The 23,806-nt window shown below is 40.4% G+C and overlaps 1 protein-coding gene across 1 annotated transcript in view; it reads left to right on the top strand.

Annotated features, from left to right (window-relative positions):
* DPYS (dihydropyrimidinase) overlaps positions 1 to 23,806 on the top strand; it is a gene marked incomplete at both ends in the record, with an annotated part of 80,031 nt that overhangs the window by 10,167 nt on the left and 46,058 nt on the right. The window contains 3 exons of the mRNA XM_079722199.1: positions 4,869 to 5,027; positions 9,955 to 10,134; positions 11,613 to 11,802. Of these exons, the coding sequence (XP_079578325.1) occupies positions 4,869 to 5,027; positions 9,955 to 10,134; positions 11,613 to 11,802 (529 nt within the window). The remainder of the gene's footprint in view (positions 1 to 4,868; positions 5,028 to 9,954; positions 10,135 to 11,612; positions 11,803 to 23,806) is intronic.

Raw genomic sequence — 23,806 nt, 5'->3', positions numbered from 1 at the left:
ATATATGTAAAATCCTTATTTTTTCTTCTTTTGAAAGTTAGGCTTTGTTATAGAAAATGTAGCAACTATTGAAAAGAAAATTTAACTAGAGGAAAATCAAAAGGATCTGTAGTCGCTCCACCCAGAAACAGCCACTGGCTCAGACCTGCTTTGTTTTCTTGCTAAGGGCTGGTATGTTCTGGAGCATGTTGCCATGGCATCTCTCTCTCTGGCTATTTCCGCTGACCTTGGGACCCCTCTGGCATCCCCTGCAAGGTGACTGCCACATCCTTCTCCTGCGTTTGAGTGCTCCTTTCAGCATCAGGGCTGCGCTTCTCTGTCTGCAAACACACGGAGTGGACGTGTGCCCGAGCACCTCACACTCAGGGTCCTCTGCACAGAATTCATGCTCCCTCCAAAGGCCAGACCGGCTGCCCTCCTCTGTCCCCTCGTCTGCCACCTCTCAGTCACTCCAGTCAGAATCAGCTCCTGGACTCCCGTCACCCCCGCAGCCAGCCACTGCCTTGCCTTCTTCTGGGAACCATTGCTTCACACATCCCAGTCATCTGCTTTTAAAGTACAGTTGGTTTACAGTAGTATGTTGGTTTCAGGTGTACAGCATAATGAGTCAGTGTTTTTGCAGGTTATACTCCGTTATAGGCTATTACAAGGTAATGGGTATAATTCCCCGTGCTGTACAGTGTATCCTTGTTGCTTATCTGTTCTATACATAGTTATTTGTATCTCTTAATCCCATACTTGTTTTCTTTTTTTTTTTTTTTTTTGCGGTACGCGGGCCTCTCACTGTTGTGGCCTCTCCCGTTGCGGAGCACAGGCTCCGGACGCGCAGGCTCAGTGGCCATGGCTCACGGGCCCAGCCGCTCTGCGGCATGTGGCATCTTCCCGGACTGGGGCATGAACCAGTGTCCCCTGCATTGGCAGGCGGACTCTCAACCACTGCGCCACCAGGGAAGCCCTTAATCCCATACTTCTAATTTGTCCCTCCCCATCTTCCTTCTCTCCTTTGATAACCACAAGTGTGTGTTCTCTATCTGTGAGTCTGTTTCTCTTTTGCATGTACATTCTGCCCTTTACCACTTTTCTACTGATGCTTCCTCACGGACCCTTTTCTCAGAGTTTCCCTCCTGCTGTCAACTGTTACTGAAAGCACTGGCTCTGGAGCACAATGACCTGGGTCCAGTCTTGCCTTTGTTATTCTCTAGCTGTGAGATGTGGGGAGTTATTTCATGGTGCTATTCTCAGTTTCCTCAACTCTAAAAAGGGGTTAACAATACGACCTGCTGCAGAGCTCATGAGATGGTTAAAGCACTTAGAACATCAGAATAGTTCCTGGCACATAATAAGCACTCACTACAAGTTAGATACTATTATCCTTATTGGCAACTGCACATTTATGTCCTAATGCTAATTCACATCCCAGCTTCCTCTGATCTATTTCCTTCCTCTGAATTCCCAGGAGTCTTTTCCTCTTCTAGGGAGCTTAGCAATTTTAACTTCCCTTTAGCAATTCCTATACCACACTTACTATGGAAGTGTACTTGCTACCTATTATTACCATCTGATTATTTTATTATAATTGTTTTTGCATGTTTCTGTCTCCCCCTCTAGACGGTCTGATTACTTGTGTGTGTCTGATTATTACTGTGTCACATGGTGCAGTGACCAGGTGAACCACTGGGGGGTCCAGTTTCTTCCATTTAGTCCCTTAGTCCTTGCTCTGTGCAAAGATCAAGAAATGGGCAGATCAAGAAATGGGCAATGTCAAAACACAAGAAACTGGTGATGTTGGTTGCTTCCTGGAAGTCAGAATTGGAGGGAAGACTTTTCATTGCATTGTGTGTAACAGCCCCCTCACTCCCTGTAATGGCTCACTTGGGTAGACATTTTTTTGGTAATAATTTTATTAAGATGTAATTGATATACAATACCAGTTAGCCATTCAGAGTGTACAGTTTAACGTTCTTTCGTATATTCACAGAGCTGTGCAACCATCACCACAATCAATTTTGGAACATTTTTATCTCCCCAGAAAGAAGCCCATACCCTTTAGCTATCACCCCAACTTACCCCAAGCCCCCTGGATCCAGGCAACCACTATTCTACTTACTGTCTCTATGGATTTATCTCTTCTGGACATTTCATATAAACGGAATCATATGATATGTGATCTTTTGTGACTGGATTCTTTCACTTAGCATCATGTTTTCAAGGTTCATCCAAGTTGTAGCAAGTGCATCAGAACCTCATTCCTTTTTATGGCCCAATAATACTCCATTGTATGAATATATCACATTTTGTTTATCCATTCATCAGTAGATGGGCATTTGGGTTGTTTCCACTTTTTGATTATTATGGATAATGCTGCTCTGAATATTTGTGTACAGGTTTTTGTGTGGACATGTTTTCATTTCTTTTGGGTATATACTTAGGAGTGGAATTGATGGGTCATTTGGTAACTCTATGAGGAACTGCCAAACTATTTTCCAAAGTGGTTGCATCATTTTATTTATATTTCTACCAGCACTGTATTTAGTTTCCCCACATCCTGCATGTGATAGACATTTAATATGGAAAGAATTGTTCTTTAAGCTTGATTTTCTAGTTCAGTAGACACTAAAAAAGTACTTTCTTCCAACACTTAAATTAACAGCACTTTCTATTAGAAAAATGCCCTTCAGCCTCAAGGGATATCTGTGAGAAGACATTTTAGAAGGAAGAAGGTGAGAGGGTTAATCTGCATTCAAATAAAAATATAGAGCCTAAGGAATTTTTTCTGGTATTGTCATTATACCAATAGGGATTTCTTAAGAAATGCAAATATGTATTTTTTTGCCATGCATAAGGCAATTGTTATCTAAAGATAAAGTACAGGATCCTGTATAAATAGATTTTTGAGAGCAAAAAGAGTTGGAGTGGGACCAAGTGACTTAAGGAAAAATAAAAACCCATTGAAGTAAGCAAGAACGAGGAGATAGAATGGAGCTAATGTAGCAGGTGGGACCTTGGGAGCACTCGGCATGGCTGGGGGGCTGTGAGTGAGGGGTAAGGTGACAGGGGTGCAGACCTGGGAGGAAAGCTGGCGGCACTCCCTTCTTTGTTGTAACATGACCATGTTTCTGGTAGTGAGATGAGTCAATGTATGAAAAGTGGGGAAATGCCTGATTCTAAAGCAGTGGTGCAAAGGCTCATCACTCATTGTGGGCTGAAGCTTATGAAGCACTTAACCATGAGTCAAACATGGTATTAAGCACTTTATATACGTCACCCCAATTTAATCCTCCCAACAACCCTATGGTTCAGGTACAATTATTGTCCTCACTTTACAGGTTAGGAATCAAAGGCACACAGAGGTTAAGAAATTGCTGTCTACACTCTCATGTTCATTGCAGGATTATTCACAATAGTCAAGATATAAATAAATTAACGTGTCCATCTATGAATGAGTGGATAAAGGAAATATGGTGTATGTACACACTGGAATATTATCGAGAAAGAGGGACATCCTGCCATTTGTGACAAAGTGGATGGACCTTGAGGACATTGTGCTAAGTGAAATAAGTCAGACAGAGAAACACAAATATTATATGATCTCACTTATATGTGGAATCTAAAAAAGCCAAACTCAGAGAAACCAAGAGTAGAATGGTGGTTGCCAGGGGCTGGGGACGGGGCGCATGGGGGGAATGGGGAGCTGTTGATCAAAGGACACAGACTTGCAGTTATAAGATGAATACGTTCTGGGGATCAAATGTGCAGAATGTACAGAACAATACTGTACAAGGAAAGAAGGAAGGAACGATTTAAGGAAGGAAGGAGGGAGGGAAGGAAGCGGTTAAGGAATTGCTCCGAGTACCATACTGATAAGTGCTGAATCTGAGCTGTGCCCTGGAACCAATAAGCCTCTTTGGTCGGTGCCCTTAACCAGTGCACTAGTATATCCCTGCCTATGTTTTTTTTTTTTCACCTCCATTTTCTGAACACAGCAGTTAAAAACACATTTAACCATCTTTTAATCTTAGTTTAAATAAAATCAAAGTCAGTAATTAGTCAAAGACGTGATTTAATAACTTAATAGTTTTTAATCCAGTTGTAATGTAACATAGTGTAATATGCCAGGGAAAATAGGAGCTTCGAGGCAGATCGTGCAAGGCCTTGTAGATCATGTTAAAAAGATTAAACGCTATTCCAGAGGCAGTGAGAAGCATTCAGTTTTAAGTCTTGGAGTCAAGGGGTCACATCTGTGCTTTGGAATTTCCCCCTAATTGCAAAAAGGGGTTTTCATTGGAGGAAGTAAGAGCAAAACTGGGGACATGAAGATCAAGCTGAGGGGTGACATTAGGACCAGAGCATTGGAGATGGATTAGAGGGGACAGTTGAGAATTAAGGAAAGATTAAGGAGTCACCAGTTGGTTGTGGGGAATGAAGGTGAGGTGGGAATCACATGAGTCTCCCAGGAGTCTGTGTGCAACACAGTGTAGTTAGAGATACAATTCACCAAGATTGATTCTAATGAAGTGGATTGTACAATGATGTTTTCTTGAGAAGAAAAATGTTTGAATCTTCTCCGTTTTTCCATTTTGGTTTTACTTTACAGCCTTCACTATTTTCTTTGGTCAAAGCCATTTCCATTTCATCAGACGTGTCATTCTTTTTGCAGAAGCAATTCCAGCTCTTTTAATACTTCAAACTTTAATTTATGGAACATCTATTCATGTCTCTCTAGATCTTTTAAACAGGCAGCATCTTTGTGCAATTTCCTGGACCCATCAAGTTTGCCCAAGTGCTTGCAAATGCATGTTGTTCAAGGAGATAAATGACTCAACTAGAAAGCTGATGGCTAACCTGTTGAAACTCTTTTGTGATTCCAGGCTGCCCTGGCAGGAGGCACCACCATGATCATTGATTTTGCTATTCCTCACAAAGGCCACTCCCTCATCGAGGCCTTCGAGACCTGGCGAAGCTGGGCTGATCCCAAAGTCTGCTGTGACTACAGCCTTCATGTGGCGGTGACATGGTGGAGTGAGCAGGTGAACCACTGGGGGGTCCAGTTTCTTCCATTTAGTCCTTTAGTCCTTGCTCTTTGCAAAGATCAAGGAACAGGCAATGTCAAAACATAAGAAACTGGTGATGTTGGTTGCTTCCTGGAAGTCAGAATTGGAGGGAAGACTTTTCACTGCATACTCTTTTGTACTGTTTGAATTTTGAATCTTGTGAGGTATTATCAATTTAGAAAACTAAAAAAAATTTTAAAGCGTAGGAAAGTGGTAGGATAAATCCCTTATACTCATTCACAAAAGACTTTCCTAATATTTAATTCATGAATTGTAAATACTTTAAATGTAATTTTTAGAAACTGGACTTCTCAACTTAACAATACAGGACACTTTTAAGCAGTCTTTTCCCACAGATCAGAACTTTAGTTACAAATGTCTTTAATATCTGGTAAAAAATCAAGGAAGGGACGGACTGGGAATGTGTTCAAGGCCTTCTCCTCCCTGTGCACTAACCTGGCGTTCTGCTAACATCAACACCTGGTCAAAGCATTTCAAAGCAGAGCTCACACAACCTTCCGGATCTGCTAATTATTTAGGTCATGGCAGAAATGATCACATGATTCAGACAGAAAAGACAGTTTTGAGAGATGTTAAAATATGTTTATTTTTTTCCCCGTGAAAACGTGTATGTGTACTTTGGAAGAAACTTTTACTTGTGGTTTAAATCAATAACATGTTTTTCCACATTGAACTTAATTCAGAACTCGTTTTGCCAGAAAGGGCTCAACGGGATGACTTTATTTGAAGTTACCATGTAACTTATGTCCCTCCTTCCTCCCAAAATTTGGACTTTAGACACCAAGTTAATATAAAACAAGGAATCAGTCTTTAACAGATAGTTCAGCAAACGTAATAGCAAGGTTTATAGTCCAGAGAAAAAGTTAATTTTTCCCCAGAAACGCCATTCTAACTGAGGCATCTGATCTCTTTCGTGCTTTTAGGGTCTCCCTCCCTCCCTCCCTCCCGTCCTTCCTCTCTGTCTCCCTTCCTTCTTTCCCTTCTCCCTTCCTCCTTTCCTCCCTCTCTCGTTTTATAAGATAGAGCAAAGGTGAAGATGTTTGCCCTTACCAGTGTTTCTCACACTTTAATATGCAAATGATTACCTGGTGAATATTGTTAAAACACAGATTCTGTTTAGTAAGTGTATTAGTCTACTAGGGCTGCTGTAACAAAGAACTACAAACTGGGTGGCCGAAACAACAGAAGTGTACTGTCTCACAGTTCCGGAGGCTAAAAGTCTGAGATCAAGGCGTTGGCAGTGTTGGGTCCTTCTGAGGGCTGTGAGGAAGAATCTCTTTCATGCCTCTCACCAGCTTCTGGCGGTTTCCTGACAATCTCTGGTATTCTCTGATTTGTAGGAGCATCACCCGAATTTCTGCCATCGTCTTTACATGATGTTCTGTGTGTGTGTGTGTCTGTGTCTAAACTTCCCCTTTTAACAAGGACACCAGTCTTCTTGGATTATGGTCCACCCTGCTGACCTCATCTTCATTAATTACATCTGCAATGCCCCTATTTCCAAATGTTGACCTGAAACAAATAGACTGCTGGGTATTTCTCCAGCAAAAATGGGTTTATTTGGGATCAGCAGAGAATTGCAGCTCAGGGTCTGCAAGCTTGGCAAGCCACGTGCAAGTCCCCACGGGGCAAGGGAAGGAGCAGGCTTTCATCGAGGGGGAAAGGAAGCTGGGAGGGCTGTAGTAACAAAGAGTCCACGACTTTTCATTGGCTAAGACCTTGCCAAGAAAGGAGTCTTTTTTTTTTTTTTCCCCCTGTGGTGACATGCAGGTGTGAGAGCTCCCCCTTCTGGTCTCCCGACATACGCTTAATTGAGGTTTCTATTTATTAATTTTTTACACAAGCGAGGTCACATTTGGTACTGGGGGTTAGGACTTCAACATATGAATCTGGGGGGGACACAGTCAACCCATCGCAGTAGGTCTGGGGCGGGGCCTGAGATTCTGCATTTCTAACAAGCTCCCAGGTGATGCTGATGGTGCGAGAACAATACAGTATAGTGAGACTTACCTGTGGATGAGGATGTGGATGACAGGGATGTGTAACGAGGTCACCTTCAGAAAGGCTCTTCTACTCAGGGAGGAATAGGTATTTCATCTGAGCAATGCAGATCATAACTCCCTTTGGGAACCCCGTCGTGTGAATATTCCAACAATGTTTAAAGCATTTTTTTCCTGACTATAAAAATAATAGACTCATGGTAGAAAATATGAACTTATAAAGAAGCTTTAAAAAATGAGGCACACTATCCCAAGTCCTGCCCTTGCTGTTGTCACTTAATGGATCTTGGAACCCATTCCATCATTTCAGTGATGACCATTCTCAACATTTTGGTGTTTGCCGTTCCTTTTCATGCATTTATTCATCCAACAAAAAGCTATTGAGTGGCCACTATGGACCAGGCACTATTCTAGGATATAGCAAAGGACAGACTGTACAAAGGCCCTGCTCTTACGGGGTGGAAATTCTAGAGGAGGAGGCAGGCCATCAACAAGTAACTATATTATATGCCAGGTGATAAAGCGCCATGGAGGTAAGTAAGGGAAATTAGTAAAGGAATAAATAGTGATGGAAGTGAGTAACTTAACATGTGATATTGTCATTTTTAACACTTTGCTGATTCAGTAGGGAAAAATTGCGTTGTTTTATTTTGTACTTTAAAAAAAAATAAGTTTATTTGTTTATTTATTTATGACTGCGTCGGGTCTTTGTTGCTGCACGCGGGCTTTCTCTACTTCTGGTGAGCGGGGGCTACTCTTCATTGCTCTGTGTGGGCTTCTCATTGCAGTGGCTTCTCCTGTTGTGGAGCACGGACTCTAGGCACGTGGGCTTCGGTAGTTGTGGCTCGCAGGCTCAGTAGTTGTGGCTCGTGGGCTCTAGAGCACAAGCTCAGCAGTTGTGGCGCACGGGCTTAGTTGCTCCGTGGCATGTGGGATCTTCCCAGATCAAACCCATGTCCCCTGCATTGGCAGGCGGATTCCCAACCACTGTGCCACCAGGGAAGTCCCTATTTTATACTTTTTAGTCAGTAGGAAGGTTAACGTTTTTTCCATGTTTATTAGTCATTTGTATTTACTGTTTGAACTGTAACATTTTTTACCTAGAATATTAGGGTTTTTCTTATCAAGTAGAAACAGCAATAACTTTTTAAATTTTTTATTAACTAAGAGCTATAATCCTATGCCTGTTTTATATTTTTATGTTTTGTCGTATATTTTTGTTTTATATTTTATGTTATATATATATTTGTGTGTGTGTGTGGTTTTTTTTTTTAGCATGTAGAAATTCAAGCAATTTTATTTGATCTTCCTCTGACTTTTCCTTTGAAGTTTTTAGTCTTTGTTGAGACTAGAATTGGACCTGCAAGGGCAATTACTAAGCTAGTTTTGATCTTAACTTGTCCCTTACTGTTGGTGTGATGTTACGATTTATAATAAGAAATGCATGTCTGGTCTTCATCCCCATTTCTGGCACAGAGCTCCTAAAACCCCTGGAATTTCCTAAGTGATGAGAGCAACAAAGGTGCCTTTTATTATGTTAAAGAGGTGACTTTTAGACCCCACCTAAAGATGGGGGCTGATTGACCCAGGAGCCAACTGTATTATTAGAGGGTTGAAAATTTCAGTTCCACCCAGCTGACCTCCAGGGAGGGGAGAGGGGCTGGAGGCTGGATCAGTTGCCAATGGCCAATGCTTTAATCAATCATGCCTGTGTAATTGAGCCTCCACCACAACCTAAAAGGATAGGATTTGGAGAGCTTCCAGGATGGTGACCAAGTTGAGATTTGGGGAGAGTGGCGCTCTCAGAGAGGGCATTCAAGCCCCGTGCCCTTTCCCCATTCCTTGCCCTATGACATACCTCTTCCATCCAGATGTTCATCTATATCCTTTATTGTATGCTTTTATCATAAGCTGGTGATCCAGTAAGTAAAATGTTTCTCTGAGTTCTGTGAACCGCTTTAGCAAATTAATTGAACCCGAGGAGGGGGTTGTGGGAAGCTCTGACTTATAGCCAGTTGGTCAAAAGTGCAGGTGACAACCTGGACACCCCATAGCACTGAACCCTTAACTTGTGGAACCCAGTGCGGTCTACCTGGTGCAGGTAGATAGTGTGAAAATTGATTTTAATTGTAAGACACCCCCCAGCTGGTGTCTGGAGAGCCGCTTGGTGAGGGTGGGGAACCTCCCCACCTCCACACACTGGAATCGGTGATCAGAACCTTTTAGTTGGCAACCCAGAAGGCTCCTGCCAGTGGCTCAGTCTGCATCTTCCACTACCTGCATCTCTGAACTCATCCTGTAGGTTTCAGATTTGACCCCAAACCCTTACTTCACATTAGCTCTGGTTCCTTCTAGAGACACAGTTGCTTCTGTTGCTGCCAGTGGCTTTGTTTTCATGTTCTAGAATAATTTCTTCTCATCAGGAGATAGATGCTGAGAATTTCATAAAGTATAACAATGAAGTATTTGGGGGAAGTGCTATTAACTATTTCATGATTTAAAAGTATCGTAGGGACTTCCCTGGTGGTCCAATGGCTAAGACTCTGCACTCCCAATGCAGGGGGCCTGGGTTCGATCCCTGGTCAGGGAACTAGATCCCACATGCCGCAACTAAAGATCCTGCCTGCCGCAACTAAGACCCAGCGCAGCCAAAATAAATAAATAATTTTAAAAAATAAAAAAAGTATCATAGCAACAGCAGTTCATCAGATGAAATGAGGTCTAACCTAGGGGAAAGATCAAGACCTTAATTACATTTTTCTGGAGTTCAACTGATGTCCTTATTTTACTTCATTTTCTTCTGAATGCAAGATTTTGGAGAATGGTGATATTATCTTTAAATTAAAGAGTGGCATTCTGTTGTGGTTTTTGGGCCCTTTTAGGTTAAAGAAGAAATGAAAATCCTTACCCAAGATAAAGGTGTGAACTCCTTCAAGGTGTTTATGGCCTATAAAGATCTGTACATGCTGAGAGATGTGGAGCTGTACAAGGTCTTCTCTCAGTGCAAGGAAATTGGAGCAATTGCTCAAGTTCATGCAGAAAATGGAGACCTAATTGCAGAGGTAAGTAACTGCCTTCCAGAACTTCCACAGAAATGAAAATGGCCATAACTTAAGGTGAGGATGACTGGCCCCATGTAGGTTAATTCATTTAATGGATTGGAAGAAAGGAAATTCAGAAACTAATTTTATGTGGCTTGGAAACACTTGACTTGAATTACTTGGTGTCCGGCTCTGAGTTTTTTGCAGGTGGTATATGTATTGGAATGAGGAGTTCCCTTTTTCACATCAGTTATTAGATCTCAGACAAGGTTTATTCTAAAAACACAAATATTTTTCTTTGTGTCCCCAGCATTTTTTTTTTTTAAGTAGCTCAAGCTGCTGGTTCAAAATGCCAGTGTGGACATCAGTGAAATCTGATGACTAAAGCGGTGCATTAGGTAGCTGTTTAAAGCCCCATTCTTTTCAGAAACTGGGTATTAAAATCTGCTGTGGGGCTTCCCTGGTGGCGCAGTGGTTGAGAGTCCACCTGCCGATGCAGGGGACACGGGTTCGTGCCCCGGTCCGGGAAGATCCCACATGCCGCAGGGCGGCTGGGCCCGTGAGCCATGGCCACTGGGCCTGCGCGTCCGGAGCCTGTGCTCCACAACGGGAGAGGCCACAACATTGAGAGGCCCGCGTACTGCAAAAAAAAAAAAAAAAAAAAAAAAGTGCTGTGGAGGAATCTAGATGATATTTCTCATGTTAGTTCCATTATTAATGCCTGAAGGGTACACCATCTGCAAGATTTAAAGAGCTGTCTCTTACCCTTTATATTAGCTGATCTTTCTCTCTCCCTGGGCTCAGTTCCCATTAAAGTCAGTGTGATGGAGGCCCCGTGGCCAGGATGGGGGGGCGGCGGTAGGCAAGGGGAATGATAAGAGGAAAGCATGAGCTGTAAGCTCAAACACACCAGGTTTAAACTGGACTCTTCCACGTCGTAGCTGTGTGACACCAGGTGAGTCATTTTGACACTCTGAGTCTTGACTTCCTGCCTTTTTTGTAAGGAAGGCATAACACTTTTGGAGAGAGGAAATATTGGTCTAATATCACTCCGTGGATCTGGGGAGAAGGCAATGAAGAGAATGAATCAGTAAAACGTACAACTAACTACATAATAGCATGAGTCGCTTCATCAAGGACATAATATGGGGGACTAGAATACTTTGTTTTATTATATTTTGTTCTGAACCAACAAAAAGTCTTAAATATGGACACTACTTTTCAAAGACTGTGATTAGAACAGACCTCATATCTTTGTCACCTTTTCAATCAAAATAATTTGATTGTGAAATATGTATATGAAAAATTAACATATGCTTTGAGAGTAGTAGATTATTTTTACCCAAAACACACACTGTCTACGCACACATTCACACACACCTATACCTAATAGATCTAAAATAAAAGCCTGGCAGTGCATTCGTTTCACAACAAAATTATGGGAGTTGTCATTAGTAAACCTTTCTCACCGGTGTGTATGTTCCTGCTGCCTTTTTTAGGGAGCAAAGAAGATGTTGGCTTTGGGGATAACGGGTCCCGAGGGCCATGAGCTGGGCCGCCCAGAAGCGGTGGAGGCAGAAGCCACGCTGAGAGCCATCACCATAGCCGGCGCCGTGAACTGCCCTCTGTGCGTTGTGCACGTGATGAGCAAGTCCGCAGCAAGGGTGATAGCAGATGCCAGGAGGGATGGTAAGTCCTGAACTGTAGCCTCGCTTACAACTAGTACTGTTAGCTAAAGAGTAAGATAAAATACGCCAACCCCTGCTTTTGCTTATCAGAAAGTTGCCCATGAATTTCCACAACTTTTCTTTCTTTTTTATTTTGAATTTTTGAGTTTATTTTTTTATACAGCAGGTTCCTATTAGTTATCTGTTTTATACATGTTGGTGTATATATGTCAATCCCAATCCCAACGTTTCTTCCTCCCTTTTTATTAGCATCCTTTCTGTGTTCTCGCAGTCTTACACGTCTGTCTGGTTCTGCCCTCTTCAGCCGCAAGCCCCGCCCCTCACACCACTAACTGCCAACTCTCCAGTGAACTTTACAGAAGCTTCCCTGGCTCTTAGGCACCTCCACTAGCCCTTCCAGTACCTGAATCAGGGTCAGGCAGGGCACACAGTAGGTGCTCCACAAATTTCTTTTGAATCGAATTGATTCATCTCACAGCAACTTGATTGTTGGCGCGATTGAAGCAATTATCCAAATAGTGTTTTTATGACAATTATTTTAAGATTTTTAAAGCAAATTTATGTTTAATCCAAATTGCTTAATTGCCTCACTTCTATAGTGTAATTTTATGTGTAAACAGTCATCTTAAAAGAAAGAGAAAATCTCCTATTTTTGATAAGAATTGAACATGGAAATAATTTTATTCATTGGCCAGTACTGGGAAAGGAAGAATGAAAAACAAATAAGGTGTGTTTTATTCAGTAGTTTAGACCCTCCTGGGATGTGGTAGTGGTTTCTATCTCTCACTTTTAGGAACCCGGATAATCAGAAATAGTTGTGTAAATCATCCTGGCTGTTTGTTTTTTTAAACTGAAACTGGCTGCATTTTTATAACATGGATCTTAAAAACTATGAAAATAGATTTGGCATGTCTATAATTGACACTAAAAGAAATTTTTTCAAAATTGCTTCTTGTTGCTTGAGTTTCAATAAGGATTTTGTGCAAGCTAAATGCATTTTTAAATGTAATATATCAGTATTGTGTATTAAGAGTCACCTCAGTTTCACACAGGAGTTAATAAGGTCTTACTACCAGCCATTTCTGGTTGCTTTTTTTCCCCACATATAGTATAATTTCAGTATAAAAGAGCACACCACTTCAAAAAGAATCTGTACTTCAATTTTAAGTTATAGCTTTAGGTTTTGCCACCAGATGGCGCTGTTGCTAGCGCTATGAAATTGGTTTTCTCTATTTGCTTTGCAAGAGGTGTACCGTGTCCCATAGCCTGTCAGTCAGGTCCGTAATGTCAGAATATGGTTTAACAAACAGCAAAATCAGCAGAAATGGTCAGTCTTAACCCACCAGCAATCTGTGATTTTGCCAGTTCTGTCAGGAAACAGTTTCTCGATTTGAGTATTTATTTTGCATTGGGATAAAATTCCATTAGCAGCGGAGTAAGTCTAGGGAAGGTTTTAGAATGTAAATCATAGGCAGAAAACTATTAAAATTAAATATGAATATTTTAATTTTATTTTAAATTATTTTTAAATATAATTTTATATTTTAAATATGGAAAAACATTTACCTGGCCCAAAAGTCAAAGTGATATATTGAAAGATATATTCTCAGAGATATCTTGCTTCCTTCCCTAGCTTCTTCATCACATACCTCATAAGTAATTATTTTTATTAATTTATTTCTGGCCTATCCTGTAGTGTTTCTCTTTATGAAAAAGGAACACATGTATATTCTTATTTCTCTTTCTTTCCTACTTGAAAGGTAAAATCCATAGTGTTCTGTATCTTGTTTTTTCCTACTTGAAAATATGTCCTAAAGGTCAGCTCATATCAGGTATAGAGAGCTTCCTCATTCTTGTTTACAGGTGCAGAGGCTGCCACTGTGTTTGTTCAACTAGTCTCTAATTATGGATATTTGGGTCGTTTCCAATCTTTAGCTGTTACAAATAAAACCACAGTGATGTCCTGTGCCTATGCTATTTCATATTTGTGAAATATTAAATTTTTCGTAATTTCATAATTAGTCTCCTATTACTGCTGTAACAAATTACAGCAAACCTAGTGGCTTAAAGCAATACAAATTTATTATCTTATAGCTCTGGAGGTCGGAAGTTTGCAGTCAGTCACACTGGGCTGAAACCAAGGTGTTAGCAGGGCTGTGTTCCTTCCGGAGGCTCTAGGGGGTATGCCCTTCCTTGCTTTCTCTAGCTTCTAGAGACCACCTACATTCTTTGCTTCCTGTCTCCCTTCCTCCATTTTCACAGCCAGCAATGGTGGGTGGAGAACATTGCATTATCCTGATCTCTCTTCTACTTTAAGGGTCCTTGGATGACATTGAACCCACCTAATTAATTCAGGATAATCTCCCTATCTCAAGACCCTTAATTTTCTCACATCGGTGAAGTCCCTTCTGCCAAGTAGGGTTGACATATTCACAGGTTATGGGGATTAGGACATGGACATCTTTGGGGCGCCATTATTCTGTCTCCCACAAAAGTGTAGCCTCAGGGTGGAGTCCTAGAAATGAGAACCTGGAAATGGTTCAAAGGGCAAGTGCATATCTACTTTTTGGACGTTGCTAAGTCCCTTTGCAAAGGGGTTGTAAACATGAAATACTTAAAACGTCAGCCCAAATGCTCTAGTTGAGTCAGATTTACCGTACACTTGTGAAAATACTCTAACGCGCAATTGTCAGAGGCAGCAGAGGTCCAGAATAAATTAGCATGAGAGATTGTTCCATCGCTGGCATGTGACCTCTCACAGGTGGTCAAGCAGTGTCAATCCATTCACATGGTGATGGCATCAGCCAATCCAAGGCCAGATCCATGGGGAGTACAGAGTGACAAGAGCTGGTGGACACACTGAGCTTTTACAGAAGATTCCTCTACTCTATACGCATTTATTATGTAACGTAATTTCTGAACATAAAAGAGCAAGATACATCGATTCATTGTTATCTTGTTTAAAGAAGAAAAAATTCAGCCTCATAGATTTGTAATATGAACATCTGTAAATACCTTTGCCAGCGCATTCCATCATCTAGGGCCTTGCCACTCAGAGTGTGGTCCCTGGAACACAGTGCTGACATCCCGTGAGAGCTCGTTAGTGATGCAGCTCCTTAGACCCCATCCCAGATGCACTGAATCAGAATGTGCCTTTATAACTAGAACCCCAGGTGATTCCTATGTGTATTGAATTTGAGACTCACTGCCCCAGGAGGCACAAAAGATACCCAATTAGTAATTGTCTCTATTGTAGTTGCCTAGCAATACAATGCTCTTATTACCTTGGATTTTATTGTTGAATTGCCAACTATATACCCTAAAGATAGCGATCTGAGGTGCTGGTTAATGATTATAACAACTAACTTTGTTGAGTGCCTAATATGTGCTTGGCACATATTTTAATACATCTTTTATCTCATTTCAAATTTTATTATATAGTATCTCATCACTGCATTGTAATATACAATATTTTTTCAAATTGTCATAACAGTGCTTCAAGCTAAATTTTATCACTGTTTTGTAACTGATGAAATTGAGGCTTGGGAAAGTTTGGTAAATTAAGCCCAAGATCACTTTACTAGTGCGTGCTAAACCTGAAATTCAAGCCTATCCAACTCCAAAGCCCACATTTTTTATTACCCTCCACTCTGTTCCAGAAGAAATCAGTTTACAGAGTTGGGAAATGCAGATACCAAGTTTATATTTAATTGCTTTTGTTTATTGGCCTTACATTTTTAACAAATTTATTTAAAATATTGCCATCATTTTGTTATTTTTTTATCATTGTTAAAAGAAGAAAACATTCCAGAAATGGAAATGGTCAAGAACGTATTAAGTGAAGAGTAAACATCTTCTATCTCTCTCAGCTCAGTCCTTGGAACTAGCAGTTTTTAACCATGTCTATTTTTTTGGTAGTTTCCTTCAAATTTCTAAACCATAAATTTGTAAGTAGTGACTTATAAATCTTTGACAGTATCACTTGACTCTGAGTGATGAAAAAAGAACAGTCTAGCCTACATAAATCTTACCTCTCACCTGCTGAGTTTTGTTAGTAGTAAATGTTCACTTCTGGCAATATTACTTAAATTTATGTGTTTTGGCTATTTTTTGTGTGTGGTATCTCTTTATTCTCTACTAGGCTGAAAAGGAATTAAGAGGCCCAGAATCACCCTCTCTGCCCCCTCCTGACTTCTTTCAGCTGTATTATTGTCTTTACATGAACAGGAGTTACAGCATTTTCAGTTGGCTCTAGGACTAGAATCAGGTCTTCCAAGCTTTGTCTATAGGTTAGGTCTAAAATTTAGAACTGTTATAAAGTAAGACTGTGGAAATATTCTTCTTGGTAGAAACAATTCAGGAGAAGAGAACCTCAGAGGAATTTATTTGACTAACTTGAGAGTGAAAGCTAATGTCATTTAACTCTTGGAGAGGCCATCGCCAAGTGTCAAGGTGAAGTGGGTTTCCTTTCCTACACTCCCATAAGATTAACGGCATGCCTTATTTTTAGTTTGCTACATATTTAGACCATTATTGTCCTGTCTTTTTTTTGGCTTGGAATTTTTCCAATTAGCTCTTTTTAATATAGGTTCAGAAAAGAAACATGTATACCTTCTTTACTATATCATGAAGATTTTCCAGCTTCTACCTCATACCTTCTATTGAATGGAATCAGCTTCTGTTGAAATGAATCAGCTCTTCTTGCAGAGATATTTTTTAGGAGAAGAATCTTTTGGCTTTCTGCTTTATTTTTATACTTTCCAAGCTGTAGAGATGCCATCCTTGGATTTCTTTTCACAAAATCCTGGTTGGATATACTGTTTCTTGGTTCCCATCTCTCCCCTTTTCTTGAATTACTGTGAAGATTCTCATGTGATTTTTTTAAAAAAATATTTATTTAGTTAGTTATTTCGCTGCATCAGGTCTTAGTTGCTGCGGCACACGGGCTCCAGGGTGCTCGGGCTTAGTTGCCCCGCAGCATGTGGGATCTTAGTTCCCTGTGTCCCCTGTGTTGGAAGGCAGATTCTTAACCACTGGACCACCAGGGAAGTCCCTCTCATGTGAGTTTTAAAGGAAGAGTGTTAGAAGGTAAATTTTCTGATTCTTTGTCCTCAAGCTTGTTTGCAACTTGAACGGACATAGAATTCTAGGTTCAGAATTATTTCCTTGTGAATTGTAGGGTATCATTTCATTCTCTTCTGGCGTCTAGTGTTACTGATACATAGACAAATGCCAATAAAATTCATGTCCTTTTGTCACTTTTTTCACCATCTGGAAGATTTTTATATTTTCTCTTCATTTTAGACTTCCAGAAATTATATTAAGACTATGTTTAGCAGTAGGATTTTTAAAATTCACCTTCATGTTCAGATGTCTGTTTAATCTGAAGGCTGATCTTTGATTCTGAAAAATTTTCTTCTATTATTTCCTTCATATTAATTTTCTCTGTTCCTCTCTCGGAACTCCACTATAAGACCTCATGAACTAAGCCTCCATGTCCTTTAACTACTTTCACCTTTAAAAAAACCTGATTTTTGCTTTATATTTTAGGAAAAGATTCTGTTTACTTCTTCTTTCCTTCTAATAAACTTTCATTTTGGTAATCATATATTTATTTCCAAGAAAACACTTGTTCTCTGATAGCTCTTTTTTTTCCCTACAGTTACTTACTTTTTAATTTTTTTCCTTCAATGGATGAGATCTTTTTGACCTCATTAGAATACTAACAGAGATTTTTTTTTTTTTTAATTCTGTTTTCTGGATTATCTTTGTTTCTTGCTGAGTCAATTTTTCATTTTTTTTTTTTTAAACATCTTGGCCCTTTTTTTGTTGTTGTTGTTTTTGGGGGGGTTTTTTTGTTTTTTTTTTTGCGGTACGCGGGCCTCTCACTGTTGCGGTCTCTCCCATTGCGGAGCACAGGCTCCGGACGTGCAGGCTCAGTGGCCATGGCTCACGGGCCCAGCCGCTCCGCAGCATGTGGGATCTTCCCGGACCGGGGCACGAACCCGTGTCCCCTGCATCGGCAGGCGGACTCTCAACCACTGCGCCACCAGGGGAGCCCTTGGCCCTTCTTTTTATGTTGTTTGTTTTTTTCTTTAAGTGTCTGGTGATCTTGGGCTGTCTGTATTCATGACTGGACAGTTCAGATGATTAAGTAGGGAGCTGGTGTGGATTCCCTCTGCTGGTGAGTAGGCCCCGCCCCCAAATGAGAGCACCAACAATGAGACTATGAACTTTGTGAATGTAAATGGGGTGAGGTTACTGGTGAGCTTCGGTTTTCATGTGAGCTTCACTCTGTAGCATCAGCACCACCTTAGAAAGCTTTGTTCCCTAGGCAGAGGGCGGGATGAGGGCGAACTGCCCCAGCTCATCCCCTTCCCCACACCAGGAGGAATGTCTGTCATGACCCTTCTGCTCGTTTGAGTTCAAGCTGTAGCTGCCTCTACTTTCCTTAATAAGCATTGCCATCCCATCTGCTTTCTGTCTTCCTACAATCTATCATAACCTCTGGTCGGCCATGGTTCCTCTTTTATTCTCAACACAGTTTTGGATTTTGTTCATCTGTTGTACATCTTCACCAGGGTTTGATATGAACTGGGAAGCAAGAGACGGGAATGCATGTTCAGTCCATCAACTTTCTTTCAAAGCCTGTGGTTTCCCTACCATGATATTTCCTTTTAGCATTCAGCACCTGCAATAAAAAGTGAAAAGCAGGTTACAGGGAAAAGAAGAAAGCTTTCACATGCAAGCCATGGAAAGCTGAGTTGCCTTTGACCGTTTGCAAGGAATTTCAATTTCATGCTTATTTCAAGTCTCAGTTAATCTAACTTGAGTAACTAGGTTAGTTCCCATCTTTGCTGTGAGAAGCCACTTTTGCAAAAATGAGGCAAGGGAGTCAGCAGGCTGTCCCTAGAGTGTTATCCTTTTCTTCCAGAAGGAGAGTCCCCCCTCCCTTGCTCCATACCCCCAGTATAAAGTTGGACAAACCAGCTGAAATTGTATCTCATATAGAAGTTCCCACCTACCACTCTTAGACCTCTCTCACTCACTGTACTCTGATCTTTGTCCAAATAGTATATGTGTCAATATATGTCATTTGTTTCAGTGACAGAGGTGCTTTTTACTTTGGTTTGAGTAGCTTTGGGTATCGATGTTCCTTTTCTGCCGTGTATTGACATAAGGAATTAATAGTGTTTAAAAAAACATATTGTTCACCTCTCCTTCCCACCTCCCAGTAAAACTTGCATGCACATGGATTCATTATTTTTCTGGTGCTTTGCTTAGAATGTAGGTGATTTCTCCCAGCAACTTACTTGATACTCTCTTTGGTGTATATCTGTTAGGATAAATTTGTTTACCAATTAATGACTGAAATTTTCAATACTTTTTTTTAGTTCCCTGTTTAATTTGTTTTAATTTACCTTAATAAAGCTCATTCTATTTTATATCCATATTCGTGTCTTTAGGGTATAAATATGACTGTCGCTTGAACTTATTAATAAAATGTTTTCTTTATGCTTTTCATAAAAAACCAAGTTATTGGACACCTGATATATGCTTGGCACTGTGCTTTTGGCATTGGATTTGAAAAAATGATTAAGATAACTTTGGTTCTCAGATAGCTTACAGTGAACTGGGCTACATGATGGTTGGGGGTTTTTTGTTTGCTTTGCTTTGCTTTGGTTTTGGTTTTCCGTGTTGTAGAAAGCTTTATTTTCCAGGCTTATTGCTGTAAAATATAAACTTCTCTTACAGGGAGGTTTAGATGTCCTATTTTCCATTTTATTTAAACTCTGCCCCCACCCCACCCCCAGAGTATTTCTGTTGTATTTGGGGACTAACAGGGAGAAAGGGCCACACAGAGGCCACTCTCTGCCCATGTGGTCACACTACCCCCTGCTTGTTGGTGCTGAATAGAGAAAACCAAATCTCACACAAGTACGATGAGCTGATGCTTGGTAACCAGTGCTTTTCCTAATAAAGGGTTGATATGTGCCGAGTTAAGGTGGATTTGAATCTCAGGCTTCCTTTTTTCTTTCTTGTGCATGAACATCCAAACATCCCTTGTCCTTTAAATTTAGAACAAGATGATTTACCTTATGTCCAACTGCAAAGCAGTTCAAGACTGCCCATTTTAAAAGATTAAAAAAAAAAAAAGAATTGTGTAACCGTAAGGAAACTAACATTTGTAGAATGTATTTGTTTGCTGCTCTAACAAAGTACCACAGACTGAGTGGCTTAAAACAACCGAAATTAATTTTCTCACAGTCCTGGAGGCTAGAAGTTCAAGACCTAAGTGTTGGCAACATTGGTTTTCCTATGGGCACTGACAGAAGGATGCGTGCACTCCAGACCTCTCTCCTTGGCTTGGAAGGGCTGTCTCCTCCCTGTGTCTTCCCTCTGTGTGTGTGTGTGTGTGTGTGTGTGTGTGTGTGTGTGTGTGTGTGTCCAGATTTCCTCTCCTTATAAGGACACCAGCCATATTGAATGAGGGCTCACTTCTAATGACCTTATTTTAACCTAATTACCTCTTTTAAGGACCCCAGTCGTATTGAATGAGGGCTCACTTCTAATGACCTCATTTTAACCTAATTACCTCTTTAAAGCACCCTATCTCCAAATACAGTCACATTCTGAGATACTGGGGGTTAGGACTTTAACATGTGAATTTTGACAAGGGACACAATTCAGCTTATAACATGAAGTGACTCCAGGATCCCAGGAAGATGCTAGATATTTTCGTATATGTTAAGTTGTTTGATCCTCACAAAATTGCCACACTAGAGGAACATTACAATCCCATTTCATAGATGGGAAAAACTGAGACCAAGAGCAATGACTCATCATGCACAAGGTCACCAACTAAAAGCAAAATCAGGATTTGAACCTAAATCTGTGTGATCTACTTTATTATGCTGCTTCTACGTATTTTCCTTCTCAATTATTTTCTTTCTTTGTAAGTGTAATATTTTGAATCCAAACAAAGCCCAGGAAGGTTCTACCTTATCCTTCTAGCTGGGAGAAATTATTTTTATAAAAGCGTTTGGCCTTCTGTTTGGCAGCCAGTGCTTCCACTCCTGGGCACCTATGCCAGCTTCTCTGCATCTTTCAACCTTTTCTAAAAGATCCCATGACTTGATTAAATGCTGCTCCCAAATTCAGACAAGATGTTAACATCTGCTCTATCACTTTCATCTAATAAACAATGGGCTGTCTGGTCAGGGATGGGGGGTAGTTTTGGTTGGTTTGACATGTTTCACTATTTGGAAATCGTAACAATCTCTCAGAGAGTAGAACTCCTTTAACTGGGAGATTGCATCATAAGTGAAGATTCTTTTTTGGTTTTGAGCTAAAGGATGGAGAAAGAAGGAGAGAACACGTATGGGGAGACAGGATACAACATAATGTGAAACTTGCTGAGACAGTGGGAGGATATTAATGCTGGATATGTACTATCTGCCAAGAGTTGCTGAAATCATCTGGTCTCGAATGTAATCAGGAGAGTATCACACTAGGACAGATCTAGGACTTTTCATTACTCACCTGTTAAATGTAGTAAAACCAAACCAGTAAGTGAAATTGGAAAATTGCTTAACCGTGTCCACAGATCTTATGGTTGACTTTTAAAAATACATGCTCTTTACCAAGAAATGAAAAATGATACTTTTCCTACTGCATATGTATGGTATGTTATCAGTATACTAGGATTCTAATTCTCATGTACCACTCACTACCCCTGTCTCATAGACAAATTAGTCTTATTGAGTGTCAGTTTCTTTGTCTGTCAAACCAGTGTTTGGGTTGCCATGAAGGTCAAGTAAGATATATGATCTTCAAGCTGTATTTGCAAACTCTAGAGTGCTATACATACATTAGATATGTTTATTACTACTTTATTTCTGGCCCAAATCTAACAGAACCCACCATTATGCTGAATTAATCTAGTTTGATTCTTCAATTTATGTATTATCCAGGCCCCTTGTTTTCTTTTTACAGCTTGCATTGCTGTTTAGTCCTGTGAAAAATGTCTTAGAACCATTGTGAAATACAGGGAAGAATAGTTAGGAATTTTTACTTTTTTATTTTTTCATTTTTTTAAGTACTTACAGATAATTAATGGGGAGACAGTTGAAAATAAGCCTGTTAATGAAGAGCTTGTTGTATATACCAAAGAAGTGGCACGTCATATTGTAAAGGTGCTAAGCCCTTCCAAGGAAATTACCTGTCATCTGGTTTCAAAACAGTCCTGGCAGACTCCTGGTAGATGCTGACACTTTTAATTTTTCCTGAGAGCTATTAAAATTGTAGAAATTTTGGAACTGTATCCCCATACCACCTTGATGGGCCAAATGCAATCAGAAGAAACAGAACATGTGATAAGACTCTTTCCTCTGTAATGAAATACCAGGAAAAATCCTGAGTTGACAACTTGTAAAATGATTGCAGATCAAGAATCTGAGTTTTTCATTGTCCAAGCATCCGTAAGAAGTTCTCTTGGAATAGGAAGGTCTCTTTGTACCTGCAAATAAAATACCACACCCGTCCTGTTATCTCTCCAGTAAATAGTGCATTACCTCTTAGTTCATGTTAAAAGTGATTGCTTCTTTTTTTTTTTTTTTTTTTTTTGTGGTACGCGGGCCTCTCACCGCCGTGGCCTCTCCCGTTGTGGAGCACAGGCTCCGGACGCGCAGGCTCAGCGGCCATGGCTCATGGGTCCAGGTGCTCCGTGGCATGTGGGATCCTCCCGAACCGGGGCACGAACCCGTGTCCCCTGCATCGGCAGGCGGACTCTCAACCACTGCACCACCAGGGAAGGCCATGATTGCTTCTTGTTCGGTACACCAGAAGGAGATACTAATGGCATTTCCTATTTTCTGGGAATAGGACAGTAAGAAACGGGGTGGGATTCATCTAGTGTGTGTATATCGTGAAAGTGAAGGATATTAGCTGTGGCTAAGTTCTTGGAGGATAGCTTTTATTACCAATAGTTTGATGCTAGGTTACATAAGAGGCAAAGTTGGTTAGGCTTCAAGCAGCCTTGCTTTCAGGGTTTTTCAAACCCCTAGGCTCACTGGAGGAAGATGGCTCATTTGGGGGAGAAATGATCTGTGAGGTAATAGGGTGCCATGTTCCAATTCAATATGACTCAGGCAGCTGGTGGCCATCCACTGTCAGGACTCTGAGGAAATCAGTGCATTTCAGTTGTATATCAGGATTTTAACTAAAGTCTGTGGCATCTGGTTAACCAGAGTGAAGTAATTGAGATGCCAGCTTCTTTCTGTGCACTCTCCTTCATGACTGCTTGGATATGAGCAGGTTGATGCCAGAGAATCTATTATGCTGACAAATGCTAATCAGAGATAGGCTCCTGATTTTAAATTCAAATTCACTACAAGCTATTAACTTTTCTAACACTGTGTGCTTTTGATGGCCTCATTTGCATGATTTTATAAATATGCATTTCTGGCTACAATTTTATTATCTGAGTGTTATTTTATTTAACATAAGTTTTTAGAGGAGGTTTATACCTTAAGGGTGTGCAAAGATGATCAATCTACTTGCAACAGAGATATAGTGTGGTTGGACTCCGTATGACCATATGGTCATTGACATCAGGATAGTATAGTGTAGAGGTTAGGACCACTCAAGTCAAAATGCCTGGATTCAGACCCTACCTTCTCCACCCCGTCTATGCTGAGTGCATGTAATTTAACTGTACAAAAGTTACTTAATCCTATAAGCCTTAACCTCATCTTTTAAAAAAGTTTTATCTTTTATTTATTTATTTTATTGAAATATAGTTGATTTATAATGCTGTGTTAGTTTCAGGTGTACCGCAAAGTGTTTCAGTTATACACATATATACATATATATATATTCTTTTTCAGATTCTTTTCCCTTATAGATTATTACAAAATATTAAATAGAGTTCCCTGTGCTCTACAGTAGGTCCTCGTTGTTTATCTGTTTTACATATAGTCGTGTGTATTTGTTAAACCCAAACT

This window comes from Hyperoodon ampullatus (assembly GCF_949752795.1).
Source record: "Hyperoodon ampullatus genome assembly, chromosome: 17".
Classification (NCBI taxonomy): domain Eukaryota; kingdom Metazoa; phylum Chordata; class Mammalia; order Artiodactyla; family Ziphiidae; genus Hyperoodon; species Hyperoodon ampullatus.
This window is presented reverse-complemented; position numbering and strand designations above follow the sequence as displayed.